This window comes from Manduca sexta, chromosome 12 (assembly GCF_014839805.1).
Source record: "Manduca sexta isolate Smith_Timp_Sample1 chromosome 12, JHU_Msex_v1.0, whole genome shotgun sequence".
NCBI lineage: Eukaryota > Metazoa > Arthropoda > Insecta > Lepidoptera > Sphingidae > Manduca > Manduca sexta.
Genome location: NC_051126.1, coordinates 39,315 through 54,011, shown reverse-complemented (window position 1 = coordinate 54,011; position 14,697 = coordinate 39,315). Strand labels below are relative to the sequence as shown.

At 36.7% G+C, this 14,697-nt stretch overlaps 1 protein-coding gene across 1 annotated transcript; it reads left to right on the top strand.

The window, feature by feature from the left end:
• The first annotated feature begins 211 nt into the window (after positions 1–211).
• LOC115442768 (exocyst complex component 6) lies at positions 212–11,122 on the top strand. Its single transcript, XM_030167916.2, has 16 exons — positions 212–409; positions 560–706; positions 935–1,040; positions 1,381–1,519; positions 2,047–2,227; positions 2,422–2,497; positions 2,608–2,749; positions 3,130–3,423; positions 3,919–4,054; positions 4,146–4,231; positions 5,140–5,350; positions 5,730–5,822; positions 6,500–6,614; positions 7,094–7,190; positions 8,052–8,252; positions 8,684–11,122. The coding sequence occupies exons 1-16, from the start codon at positions 392–394 to the stop codon at positions 8,922–8,924; spliced, it is 2,283 nt and encodes a 760-aa protein (XP_030023776.1). The 5' UTR covers positions 212–391; the 3' UTR covers positions 8,925–11,122.
• The last annotated feature ends 3,575 nt before the right edge of the window (positions 11,123–14,697 follow it).

Sequence of the window (14,697 nt, the reverse complement as noted above, 5' to 3'; positions counted from 1 at the left end):
GGTAAATTTTTAGTTTCGTGAACGCACTTTACTTCATTCTTGACGTTCCGTTTTGTTGTCAAAATTTTTGTAGAAAAATATTTTTATTCTGATATTGTTTTATATTTTTTGTTCCATTAACAAAATAGTTGGAACGAGTATAATAATCTGCGCAATAAATTTACTAAGAACATTAAGTTAACAATTTTTTATTGTGTCAAAACTTTGTGACGAATTGATGAAATTGGAACGTAAACGTCAGTCTTGCACGAAATTACAAAGATAAGATTTTTGTTTTGTGGAGAAATTAAAAAGTCTCAGTATTAATATTTATTATTTTATTGTTTAAATAGGCTTCATGTTTTGTAGAAACGTGTAAAAGCTAGATTTTACGAGTTGAAGACCATAAAAAATGAATGCTACTATTCAGGTGCACACCCACTTTAGAAATTCACTTATCATTTGCATTTCGTATTTATCAGCCGTAAAATCTTTCCTATTTAAACGAAAATCAGTCCAAAATTTATCTTACTTTAGTTGTTTCACGTAAATCAACTACGTAGTTTTGGTGACATTGCAGGAAATAGAGGGCATAGACGATTACTGGGGCCCGGCTTTCCGATCGGTGTACGAAGGTGAAGGGCATGAGGCCTTCGTGCAGCAGCTTGACGAGCGCATCAAACAACATGACAAGGAGATTGAGAAACTGTGCAATTTTCACTATCAAGTAAGCATTTGTCATTACATGCATATGTAGATTGTTCCTCTAATAAGTAGGAATTTCCTAATAAACCACTTTTATATCTCTATTATTTTGAATAAATTTTAAATTAACATTATGATTTATTAATTTTGCATAACATTTTGTTTGTTGAAATAGTCATAGATTTTTTAAAATTTGTAATAATTTATTGAATAAGAGACATTTTGAGATATAATGTTTTCTGTCTTTTAGGGCTTCATTGACTCAATTCGTGAGTTGTTGCAAGTTCGCTCCCATGCTGAAGAGTTGCATGCTGACATATCAAATGTGGATGCTAATGTTAAGGAGACTACTGAGGGTAAATAAATATTATATTTATTATTATACAGTAAAAACAAAGATTACCCCATAGTATTATAAATGTATAAGTTTCAGAAATTAATATATAAATGCAGAAAGCGCTGAATGTATTTGGATTAAATTTGGTAAATGACCACACTGTGGATTAATATAAATGTTATTTATATCCCATAAAAGTACAGTATCCAGTGTTATTTCACTATTGGTCATAGAACTGTGAATTACATTTAATTTTCTATTATAAGTTAGAGATACTGGCATAATAGTTATACCAATTTAAAAATAGTACAGTATTTAATTGCCTCTTGGAAGACTCATATTTTAACATAACATATCAGGTCTATGTGTGAGAGCTGAGGAACTGATCAGGGCTCGGCGAGTGGAGCTGAACATAGCCGCTACCATAGAGAAGATGGAATTGTGTCTACCTCTCCTTACCACTTACTCCAAGCTAAAGACACAAGTGGAGGCAAAGAGGTAACTAAAATTTTATTAAAATTCAGTTAATATAATAATAATAATAATTTATAAGTCTTAATATGAATCTTACTTTCTAGCTGCTGATTAGTATAATATAGATATTAATTAAAATTTAGTAAATTATTTATTTTGTGAAAATATTATTTTTACTGGCAACTACATCATTCATATGGTTGAGACATCATGAACTAGTTGTTCAGTGTGTTGTTAAGAATGGACTTCTTCATTTTAGTTCACTATAACAGCTAGCTTTAGAACTATTGACAACACCATGCAGTATTTGGGTTTGACTAGCTGGTATTAGTTGTATGCTTTTTAAGAATTCAAACAAAGTATATCAACAGGTGTGCTTGAGATTGCTGTCCAACCTGGCAGCTTCTGGTATTGCTGGCCAAATTTTCTATCACAAAGATGATCCATGGCGTTTTAGAACAATATAGTTTATGTCAACTCCCAGAGATACCGCTGCAGTGATCCTGTGGCATCATAAATTCGCTATTTACAATAAACATACTTTATCGCAGGTATTACCCAGCGTTAAAGACATTGGAGCAGTTAGAACATGTACTGTTGCCTCGAGTAGGTCCATACACATGGTGCACGCAAATATCGTCCGACATACCGCGTCTCAGGCAGGACATACGCGACGCTTCCATGGCGGATCTTAGGGACTTCCTTGAGAACATACGCAAACTAAGTCCTCAGGTATGTTCAAATAAGCATTTATAAAGCTTAAAGATATTTTATATGTTCAAATTATTAATAAAGTTACTTTAACATAGATATTTTACGTATTTTATTATTATATGTTTAAGTATTCATGATTATTAGTAGGCAAACATTAAGAATGAAATATGAGCTTAAATAAATAGGATGTACACATTTATAATTATTTTCAGGTGGGAACAATGGCTTTGAAGCAAACTCAGGATATGCTTGGCAGGAGTTTGGCAAATATTGTCAAAAATAAAAAAGGTAGCTATTACAGTAATTTTTCAGATTGCTTAAAGCTTTGGCGCATTGTAAGTTTAAATACACCTCTTTGTAATATTATCATAACAACGAAGTCATTGTTTACTTTTCAGACAAAGCAACATTAGGTATCACAGCAAAAGAGAACACAGGACCACAGTGTCCGCACGAATTAGTCGATTTCAGCCCTTTGCACAGATGCCTGCACATTCACACTGTGTTGGGAGCCAAGAATGACTTCATACAGTATTATAGGTGAGGATAATTTTATGCATATTTATTTTGAAATCATGTCTTTAACCATGTTTTTAATAAAAAAAAATTGTTGATAGAAATGCCTTGTTTTCATAAAGTTAATGCTTATAATATTAGTTTGTTTTTATGCTAACAAGAAGATTGTCCAATCACTTTAAAAAATCATTAGTTTTCCTAAAACTTGTTTAAATGTCAAGATAAACAGTTTATCCTTTTGTCTCTGAGGATAGGCAACGGCATGGCTATGCCTGTGGCATTGCTTTAGTCCATGGGCTCATTAGTTTGCCTACTAAAGCAAAAATATAAAAATATGACAGATAGAAAATTACTTTGTTTTGGTAACAGTTCAGTAGAATAATAACATATAAACCTAATTTTAGATCTCAACGCAAACAACAAGCCCGTCTTGTCTTAATACCTGCATCAGCAAACCTTCACGACTCCATTCAGAGCGTGAAGAACTATCTGAACGCCGTGCTTGGTTTCTTCATACTAGAAGAGCATCTGCTAAGTGCTGGAGCAGGGCTGGTGTCGAAGGACTGGCTTTTGGAACTGTGGAGTATGTCAGTGACGAAAGTAGCTTCAACATTGAGGACAAATACATCACTGATCACCGATCCAACGTTGATGTTGAGCATCAAACATCAGATTATGTTGTTTATAAATACACTCAAGTAAGATATTTTTGTGACATATTATTATCTATATTAATATTATAAGATAAGAGGATAATATTCTGAGTTTTTTTGTTGGTTTGTAGGGGGTAATCTCTGGTACTACTGAAGCGATTTTGAAAATTCTTTCAATAATAGGAAGCTAACTACTGAGTGCTATAGACTTTATATTGGAAAATACAATGAGGGACCTTTATCTCAGAAAAAACTTTTATATGCGGGCAAAAGCTAATATTTATATAAATAGTTGTAGGAGTTGCTAAATTAATCAAAAATCAATAATTTGTCAAATACCACAAGAGTGTTACAAAAATATAAAATGTCAGTTCACATTATACAGGGTGTAACAAAAAGTTAATGTAATAAAACAACATGCAACAAAGATAATTTGTAGCACATTTCTAAAAGGGAACAATAGTAATAATTTAATATAGTTATAATTTCTTAAAAAAAAACATTTTGATGTTATATTTTCATAGTAACTGTTTTTTTTAGATGTTACGGTCTTCCGACGGATCCTCTACCAACACTGTTACAAGAGATGGCGGAACACTACACTGAAGTGTTGATGCAGAGATGGGTGGTTGTGTTTAGAGATATATTGGATAATGCTTCGTTTCTACCTATTGAGGTAAGATTAGCATTTAATGATATTTCGAATGTTTTAAATTGTCCTCAATGGTCGGGTGTTATGAAAGTAATTACTATTTCGTTGCAATTAGGTTGAAAATCAAGAGCAATACGATGGCGTGATGGACACATTTCCTTACGACGGTGAAGAATTGGAATCACAGCCGTTTCCGAGAAAGTAAGTACATATTATTTTTCAACATTTGTTTTTTACTGGAGCTATAGTTGCACATTATTTTTTTTGTTTAAATGTTGCTGTAAATAATAACTGCGCATGAGCATTCACTGTTTGTATATAATACTACACATTGCAATTTTAAAAGAAATTAGAAGTTTGCTAGACATATGTTTATGTTTTGTGAATGAGTCCATCTGTCTCATTGCAGCAGTCAGTCTATAGGATCTTTAGTAAAATAAAATACTTTATTTATCACATAGGCGAACAAAGTTGCCCTTATGATGCGTCAAAACAATTTATTAGAATAATTATTATTATTTCTAAATAATACTTAAGATCACTTATATAACTACGGATATTTTAAATTAAGGATAAAAAATTCTATGGAATACAAGGCAAGGTAAAACAAAGTAGCCAGCTGGGTTGGCAGGTAGGGAGAAGTAAAAGAATAACGCGTCGCAATCCTCGCCAGTGCGGATATGAGCCCTAGCCTAGCTAACCTACCAGCCTTCCACTAGTTACCTAAGTGATTACCCGAAGAAGAAAGACAGAAAGAAACTCTGGGAGTAAGGTATGACATGTGCCATTTGGTTTTACTAGTAGTGGGTCTCGATTATGTGACAGTCTGCCTGGGTAGGTATCACCGCAATGTCTATTTCAGCCGCCAAGTAGCAGTGTGTAGTCACTTTTGTGTTCCGGTTTGAAGGACATCGTAGCCAGTGTAACTACAGGACATAAGACTTAACATCTCATGTCTCAGAATGGCGACCACAAGTGGAATACCAAACAATACTTTGTAATCCAAGGTGTTGGTGTTTCTATTTTTTATGGGCGGTCGTATCGCTTACCATCAGTCGAACGGCAAGCTCGTCTCGTCATTCAAAAAATAAAAAAAAATGTGTGCGCAGGTTCCCGTTCTCGTCGGTGGTGCCGGCGGTGTACGTGCAGGTGAAGGAGTTCATCTACGCGTGGCTGAAGTACTCGGCGGGCGTGGGGCTGGGCGGCGAGCGGCGCGCGGCGGCGGCGCGCCAGTCGGCGTCGCTGCTGCTGAGCCGCTCCTTCACCGGCTGCCTGTCCGCGCTGTTCCGCCGCCCGCTGCCGCTCGTGCAGCTCGTGCAGGTCAGCATAACTTACAAATACCATTCAGCTCTTTACTTTTGAGGGGTGAGCAGTGATGCTTCTCATAAACATGTCGCTAGCTATCTTAAGTTCCATGTAGGAGGTGAATTATATTTTTACTGATTTATACGAATTAGTATCTTTTATTACTCACAATTTATTAAATTTCAGTACTCAGTAATTTTTCATTGGTCAATTGTTATCAATTATTAGTGATGCTAGTTATACTGACCACTTTAATTATCCGTTAAATGTAAATTAAAACTTAATCAACTTAGAAACCTCATATCCTGACAATTATTTTAGCGATAATAAAAAAATTATCCTAGTAAAGTTCTTTTTCTTTCAATAATCTAACCTATTTGTCTAATGCCCACAGATAATAGTGGACACTCAGTATTTGGAGGACGCTACCGTGTGTTTGTATGAGTTCATCAGTAACATTACCGGATCAGAGCTCGTGACCACACAGGTAAGTCTATTCATTTCTATATATTATTATGTTTGTATAGATAGTTCTAAAAATCAGTATATCCAAGAAAACATGTCTAAATATACACAAAATAACACAAAGTTATTTATGATTTTTTTGTTGTTTTTTGTACTAGGATTTATAATAAATATTATAATTTTACGGCGATATGTTAAATCTGTACATAATATAAAACAAAGTCTCCTTTTCTGTCTGTCTGTATGTTATCGATTTTCTCAAAATCTACTGAACGGATTTTTATGAAATTTGGTTTGGAGATAGTTTAAGACCCTGGGAAGGTTATAGACTACTTTTTATCCCGGGAAAATATATAACGGGACTTTTATTCAGGAACACTCCTTCACGCGGGCGTAACCGCAGGCAAAAGCTGGTTAATAAAAAATTTAAAAAAAATGCGGCATAAACGGCTGTACCTTTTGATTGCGTTGGCTTAGAAGTTTGATTTTTTCACAGCTCCAAGGGACAGTAGACCTGAGTATTTGATATAAATTTCAGCTAAATACCTCCACGCGTTCCTGAGAAAAAGGGTCTTGACAGATGAACGGACGGACAACAAAGTGATCCTAATAAGGGTTCCGTTTCTTCATTTCGAGGTACGGAACCCTAAACATATTGACGAAGCAGCCGAGGCAATATACTTTTTCTTTTTATCGTAGGCCGCTGGGAGCATGTTCCAAGCGGCGCGAGACGACGCCGAGCAACAGATCTGCGACAAACTCGAGAAAAAAGTCGACGAGTTTCTCGACTTGGAGAATTATGACTGGCTTTTGGGTAATGTTCACAAAAAATATATATCATCACGCTGTTTCCCCTTTTCAAGGGTGAGCTGAGGTTTGAGCATTTCGTGAGCTCTATGACGTAATGTAATTGGAAGTAGATACGCAAAAAGGATCCAGCCCATAAAATGACACTTTTGAAATAGTTAAGATTGAAGTTTAAATCGTATTTTTGCTTATTGATATTCTATATTTTGTTAATTAGTACATTTTGACTAAGATATTTTTATGAATGGAAAATATAGACCTTATAGACTAGAACTAACTTGACATACTCGGCTCATTTTCGACCATACTGTTGGTTGGTTCCTTTTTGCGTATCTACGTCCAATTAAAAGATAGCCTATAGCTATTTACATATAAATATTTTTTATATGTTAATTTTTGAAATGATTATATTGTATACTATGGAGTGTTATAATACATAATAATATAATATAATACATAATCTTTTTTTTTATTTGCATATCGCAGTGGAGCCGACAGGGCTGGCGTCCTCATTCGTCACGGACATGTTGAGTTATCTCTCTGGAGTTCTGACCTCGCTGGAGCAACTGCCTGAGAGGGCAAGGTGAATGCATTTTTTGGGTACATTTATTTTGAATCATAATAATGTTTGATAGAATAATTGCGTCGACTGCCGAGGGGTAATCATTTCTCGATAGTCGACATTCTATTGGACCCCGTTTACCATAAGGTGTAGTGAGGTCACTTTACTCTGCACTTATAAAAAATCAAAATTAAAAATTAATTGTCATACCTCGAATGAAGCGGCGATAGCCTAGTTGGGTGTGGAACGGACTGCCAAGACGAATGTCTGCTGGTTCAAATCCCAAGGGCACACACCTCTGACTTTTCTAAAAAATCATGTGTGTATTCTTTGTGAATTTATCGTTCGCTTTAACGGTGAAGGAAAACATCGTGAGGAAACCTGCACATCTGAGAAGTTCTCTATAGGAATTTCGAAGGTGTGTGAAGTCTACCAATCCGCACTAGGCCAGCGTGGTGGAGTAAGGCCTAATCCCTCTCAGTAGTAGAGGAGGCCCGTGCTCAGCAGTGGGCAAGTATATAATACAGGGCTGATATTATTATTATTATTATACCTCGAATAATTCAAATTGATAGTGGTTAGTGAATTAAAAGATTATCTTCTACAAGTTATCTAATGCTACGTTTCAATCCATGATGCGTTTACACCAGCTCGAATATTTCGATTATTCTAAGATGCGACTTGCCGCAAGACCTGCAAGTAGCAAAGTTTGCCGTGAATTTTTGTGTGTTAATAATTGCAGAAGTCGACTTATGCGAGTTTTCTTACAAATCTAAACCTCACTTGAATCTTTAAAGAAATGTAAGCTACTTATGCCATACCACAAAACGCCTAGTCACCGCGTGGAAATATAAAGCCAACATAATAATGTTCAATCTGCAGAGTGGCAGCAGTCCGCGCGGCCACCAACCGCATCGCGACGCGCCTGCGCAACCTGCTGCTCGACCCCGCCGTCAAGCAGATCTCCTCCGGCGCGCTCAACCAGCTCAACCTCGACGTCATACAGTGCGAGCAGTTCGCCGCCGGCGAGCCAGTGCCTGGGCTGAAGGAGGGCGAGCTACTCGACCACTTCGCTAGCCTACGGTATGCTGGCTATGTAGATTTTAAGCCGTTAAAGCTATAATATACTTACTCACGGTAATTATTTACTCACGGTCGCCAGAATTATGCCGGCCCGCCTTTGCCAAACGAGACCTTTACTTCGATTTGTACCATGTGTACTGTTGACGCAACTACGTCGGGTACAAAGTATTCCTGCTAAAAAAAAGTTGTGGAGTAAACGAATTCTTGAGTGGAGACCACGGCTCGGCAAACGTAGTATAGGACGCCCTCCAGCTAGGTGGAGTGACGATCTGCGAAAGGTCGCTGGCAAGAACTGGATGCGACAGGCCGAAAACAGGGTAAAATGGCGCATATTGAGGGAGGCCTATGTCCAGCAGTGGACAAAGATATAGGCTGATGATGAAGAAAAAGTAACATAAAAATAAAAGCTGAAAATGTATTTCCTTCCACAGTCAATTACTAGACCTGATCACCGGCTGGGACTGGTCATCATACCTGCATGACGTCGGCATCGAAGGCGGCAAATACGCATTAGTAACACCCCGCGACGCCGCCACACTACTCGAGAAACTGAAAGAAGCTGAACAAAAATCATCCGTCTTCTCTGTTCTAAAGAAGAACGAGCGAGACAGACGAAAGTTGCTCGACACCGTCCTCAAACAATTGAAGCAACTACAGAGCCAAGACTCGTGAAGAACAGCCTACCAGAACCCATTGGCGCAGTGGTTGAACACCAAGCGTGGGGTTCTGGGCTCTATGCCCGGGGGACAGGGTTGCTTAATGTGTGTACCTTCGTTGTCAGGCGCGTATCGGAGATCGTCTTTGCAGAGTAATTAATTTTTCAAATACCCTTGTGGATTAAATTTATCACTTGATTTTAATTCCCAGGTAGATTAAATTGATAACCGATCTACGATGATACATATTGTATAATGAAATATAATATACATAATATTATTAGATAGGTTATGTAAAATCAAGTTTTCGATTGTGAATCGAATTATTATCAACCAGAAAGTCGAAAATCTGGTGCGACGTCGATGTTAATAACGAACCCAAACGCTTTTTATCGATCCCGAAAATGGCCCAATCAGAAGTAAGTTATTTATCATGCTTAATAATAATATTAACCCTGTATTATATACTGTCCCACTGTTGGACACGGGCCCCCTCTACTACTGAGAGGGATTAGGCCTTAGTCCACCACGCTGGCCTAGTGCGGATTGGTAGACTTCACACACCCTCAAAATTCCTGTAGAACTTCTCAGATATGCAGGTTTCCTCACGATGTTTTCCATCACCCTTAAAGCAAGCGATAAATCACAATTTAATATTTATTTTAACAAGCATACAAATGGCTTATTTTGATTGGTTCCAAAGGAAGATCGAATCGATAAGCTTTGGATTACTTATTGAAATCGGCCGTAAAATTATTCGCTGTTATTGTTTCTTATTATGGAATGTTACTACAGAGGGTCTACTTCGAAAAACGAAATCCGTAGTTTCGGATGACGGATCGCACGTTTTGTTACTACGAAGTGTTACGCATACGACGATTAATCCGATCGGTTCATCGCAATATTTCAGACATGGAATTTGAAGAATTTATAGCCTTTCGCCATCCCTTTTTAAACTATCTGCGAGGTTAAAGTTACACTGCTTTCTCCAAAAAAAAAAAAAAAATAAATACGGGGAATTCATAGGTTCTGTAGCTTACCTTAGTGGTAGGCCACTAAACTAAGCTACAAAACGGTGACGGATCCGAAGTAATTTGGTAGTAAAGTTAAATCCGAAGTTCGACGTTTCTTCGTTTCGGACCGATGTTTGGATGTTCGTTTTTCGAAGTAGGCCCTTAGACATCGGGACGTAAAAGTTAAAATAATATCGCGAAGTCTTTTTCCACCGATATAGCATAGTCTCAGCCAAGAGCGTCGTCAACCAATGGCCCAGGGAGGGCAAGTTGATATGGAGAATTAGAAAAGTATGAATTGTAGGTAAAGTCGAATGCACATGTTCCTCCCCAACTTTAACAATAACATAGGGCAGAGCGTAATTGAGCGTACGGAATATTACGAATGGAATTGGTGAATTCATTCGAGTTTTAGAACCTCTAGGGGGGGGGGGGGGTCAGCTGCCCCTCGCTGTCCCCCCTTGGCGACGCCCCTGGTTTTAGCATAGAACCAATATTTAATATTGTCACGATCCCATTGCAATATTGTAACTTGGAATGTAATTTTTGTATGTAATCAAAAATCGTATACTATAATAGAGGAACTATTTTTATTATAAAATATGTTATAAACGCTACTGAATATAATGCAATAAGGCTTGTAGAATCTTACTAAACAGGGACTTTTTTGTTTTTAATTTATTGCATCCAATTTTATGAAATGAAATGATTTCTAATCCATACTAGTTAATATTGTTAGTGGGGATAAAGTAAAGAAATTTTGGAATTAAATAAATAGTTGTGGAGATGACTTACCTCTTTACATCCAAACATACAAACTTCACCACATTTATATGAATTGTATATAGTTAAAAGTATTATATTTTGCCTATTTACATTGAAGCGTCCTTTCCGCGTTCAGCTTAATCAATTTTCATTATATATGGCGATGTAGGGCTAATATTTAATTAATTTTCGGGAAAAGAAGGCTTTCTATGTTCCAAAGATATCAGCTTTGATTTGACAACACGCTGGGGGTTTAGCACCCATGACACCTTCCTGAATCCGCACCTGCATTATAGTTTATACGACCTGAATCAATAAGTAAATATCATTGTACAATATGCTTAGCCGTGTAGTGATAGAAGAGCATTTATTGAAATACAGTATAGAATATAGATGTTATTTATTCACCACTGAAATAAATTATTTTGTATACAGACTGATTTTTATTTCAATTGTCCCTGGGTACTCGTGGAAATTTCAATACGATGTCTATAGTTAATGAATGTCGCTAACAGGGCTTTCTTAACCATATTGGGCGCAAGAAGTTGTAGACACCTTCAAAAGGTATTCATACGCTATTATACTGAATACTTTTGTATTAAAAATGTACTGTATATATTATTTAATGGTAACCCTAATTAAAAAAAAAGTTTAAATAAGCTTAAAAAAAAATGCAATTTCCCTGTCATACTTTTTCCAAACTTAGAGGAATTTCTAATTTTTTGGTAAGGCCAGAGGTAGGCCCAACGATGTATTGTTTTTTGTTTCTTTTTAATGCGTACCGGCAAAGTGACCCAACTACACCTGATGGTAAGTGGAGTGAGGTCCAATAGAATGTCGACTGACGAGAGATGATTACCACTAGATAGTCGACACAAATATGCCGGCCTGTTAGAACCGGATAATGTAGGCTATTATTCAACTACCTATTTACAGTCATGAATGAGGTTTCACACACACATAGACGCAGAGGCGCAACTAGGGCACCCTCTTTTCGCCAAGTGTGTTGCGTCACATGGTGTGATAGGGTGCGAGCCTATCGCCGTATCGGGCAAAAAAACCAGACTTCGGGCTGATGTGAGCAGAAAAACCCAAATATCATTTTATCTGATCCGGGATTCGAACCCAAGACCTCAGAGCCCTGCCGTACCGCGCATGCAGTACAACTGCGCCATCGAGGCAGTCCTTCAGGAATTCGGAATTTCATCATACACATATCACTAAACGTGTTTATAAAGTAGAGTTCATAAAGAGCATACAATGAGTTGATTGTGCAATCTATCTCGATCGATAGATCGTATCGGAGATTATCGATTGACACGTGCGGTGGTCTGAACAAGGCTGCCGGCTGACAACCTTAGCTCAAAACATTGGCATACCTTTTAGCCATTGGAATCTAAATTTTCGGACCAGAGGAGCAAATCAATTATTTCTTGATAACGATAGAAACTGTGGGAGAAAAAAAATGTTTTATGTTCCCTAATTTACTTGTACATAGACTGTATGTCAACTTGGTTAAAGAGAAAGATTTAAAAACACATGCTACGCCTATATACCCTAGGGGGCTTGCAAAGTTTAATTTGCACCTTAAGGAACACACTTCGCAAAAAATGGGGGTTGATAGTGAGCAGAAGAAACCAAATATCACTTTGCTCGATTCGGGATTCGAACTCGGGAGCTCAAAGCAGTGATCGTATCGTGCCATTGACGTATCACGCACTCAATATAACTACGCTGAGGTACTGAGGCAGTTTTTCAGTCGAGTAAGGCCATACAAAGTTTTAGGGTATTAGCTATATGTGCCAACATACCCTATATTTCCAGATCCTTTTTTTATTTCCAATTTATATCTACTTTTTATCATATTATTACTATACATAAGACACATTTCTAACAGCTAGGTACATATTAAGTCAGTCATACTAAAGCACCCAGCACAATAACACACATGACAATAGTAAGATTAAGCCATGTTACAATTAATATCGGACGTAAGCCTGTGCCGTACGTCTAATATGAATAATGGTGGCGTCTCGAATGCAGAATGTTATCAGATACGACCTTGTGATGTCGTGACTCGCCCACACGAACGTTGCAATCAACAAAATTAACTCACTTCATTTATTAAGAGCTAAATTCGCGATACTCATCTGTCCACTCCTTGCTATTTCAATAGGCATTCTAATCTTTTAGGCTTTTAAATTGATCATTGGTTAACCGGTTCATTTTAATGACTCATTTAATTTTGAAACGAAACGGTGATTTAGTTCTTAGACAGGTTCAAGTACCTAATTTATCTATTACCCAGGCCTGGAAATGGACTTGGGACTTTGCGACATGAATAAAACTTCTTTTTAGGTAGTTTCATAGTAAGTTAATCGTAATAGGTACAGTAAATGACATTAACTATTTAAAGGGGCTCTTAATTTAAAACTTTGAATGTTATTTTCAGAAATTTGTTGTTTGAAACCTGAAGCTTTAGAGTTTGTTATTGATTTATTTAAAAAATTACGCTCAGGAGTAAAATATTAGCCTCATTATGAATTACTAAGCGCTAGTATTACTTGCATTTTAAATAAATTATACATAATATATTTATGCACAATCATTGTGATTTTAATCAAAATTTGTAGAAAAAAATATATATTACCTACTGTATTATATTCAATGGGTATATTTATTTTATATTTTGGATTTTTTAAATTTAGGTAACATATCTTTAAAAGCCTCTACTTATATCATAGACTGATTGCATCTCTTATCGACTTAAAATGTCGTCGATAAAAATCTTTTTTCTATAAATGATCGACACTGTCGAAACGTGAAATATTGAACCCTTGCCGGATACTGATTGAGTCAGACTGCAATGTTTAATATCCAGGTGCATTTTGTGAATGCGTTGTAGTTTCAAATAAGGATATTTGTAAAAGTTTCGATTTTAGATTTAATTACCTTACAAATAAGAATTAATACAGAAACTTTATAAAATAGAACTGTATTAAATTGGAACTACTGAGCCTTGAACATTATACACCTGTAAATGAATTTAATTTTTGGTATGTATTGTTTAGAACGGAATATTTAAAAAATGCTATAATCAAAAATTCGGTACTGGACCTCCTATTTCAACCTAGACATTGAACAAAAGTTCGTATCATACGAACTCCTCGCTGCGAATACACAGCTTCTCTCAGAACTGCCTCAGATATTTTCAAGGTCCATCCGCCCACATCCGTATACACTCGTACTCGTGGGAACATTAACTTATTGTATGATGTATTTATAACAACATGCTAATAACAACGTGAGACGTTTAACCTGAACTACTATGTTATACTTCATACGACCTCTTTGGTTTAATGACAGTGTACTTGAATTGAAAGGTTTTTAGTTCTGTTCGCGGTTTCGAGAATGAATTAGTAATTGATTGTTTTTATTGGAATAATATATAAGTGTATTAAGTTTATTTGGTATGAAGTTTATGAAAAAACAGACCCGATTTTTTTAGAATCGGTATTTGCACCCATTTATATTTGTAGTTGTAATCACACTTGGCCCAGTTTATATTTATAATCACATATCACGCAATTATCTCCGAAGGGGTATGCAGAGGCGCCACCACCACCCAGTTTTGCCAAGTGTGTTTTGTCTCATGTGATATGGGGTGAATCTATAGCTATATCGGTCACAAATTCTAGACTCCGGTCTGATACTTAGCAAAAAAACTGAAATATTACTTTCCCCGACTAGGAAACCAAACCCAGGACCTTAGAGCGCTGCCGTACTGCGCATACAGTACAACTACGCCACGGAGGCAGTCTGACATTTGTAATCAGACCTAAATTACAGAAGAGGTATACTTATAGTAGTGTGGTGGTCTAGACACGGCGGTGAGCCTTTGCCCACCTCTCTGTGCATAAAAAGTGTATTATTATAAGGCATATGCGCGTAGGCATGCAGCTTTTGATCCATGGGGGTGAATCCATTCCTTGTTAATTTTAATCTAAGTAA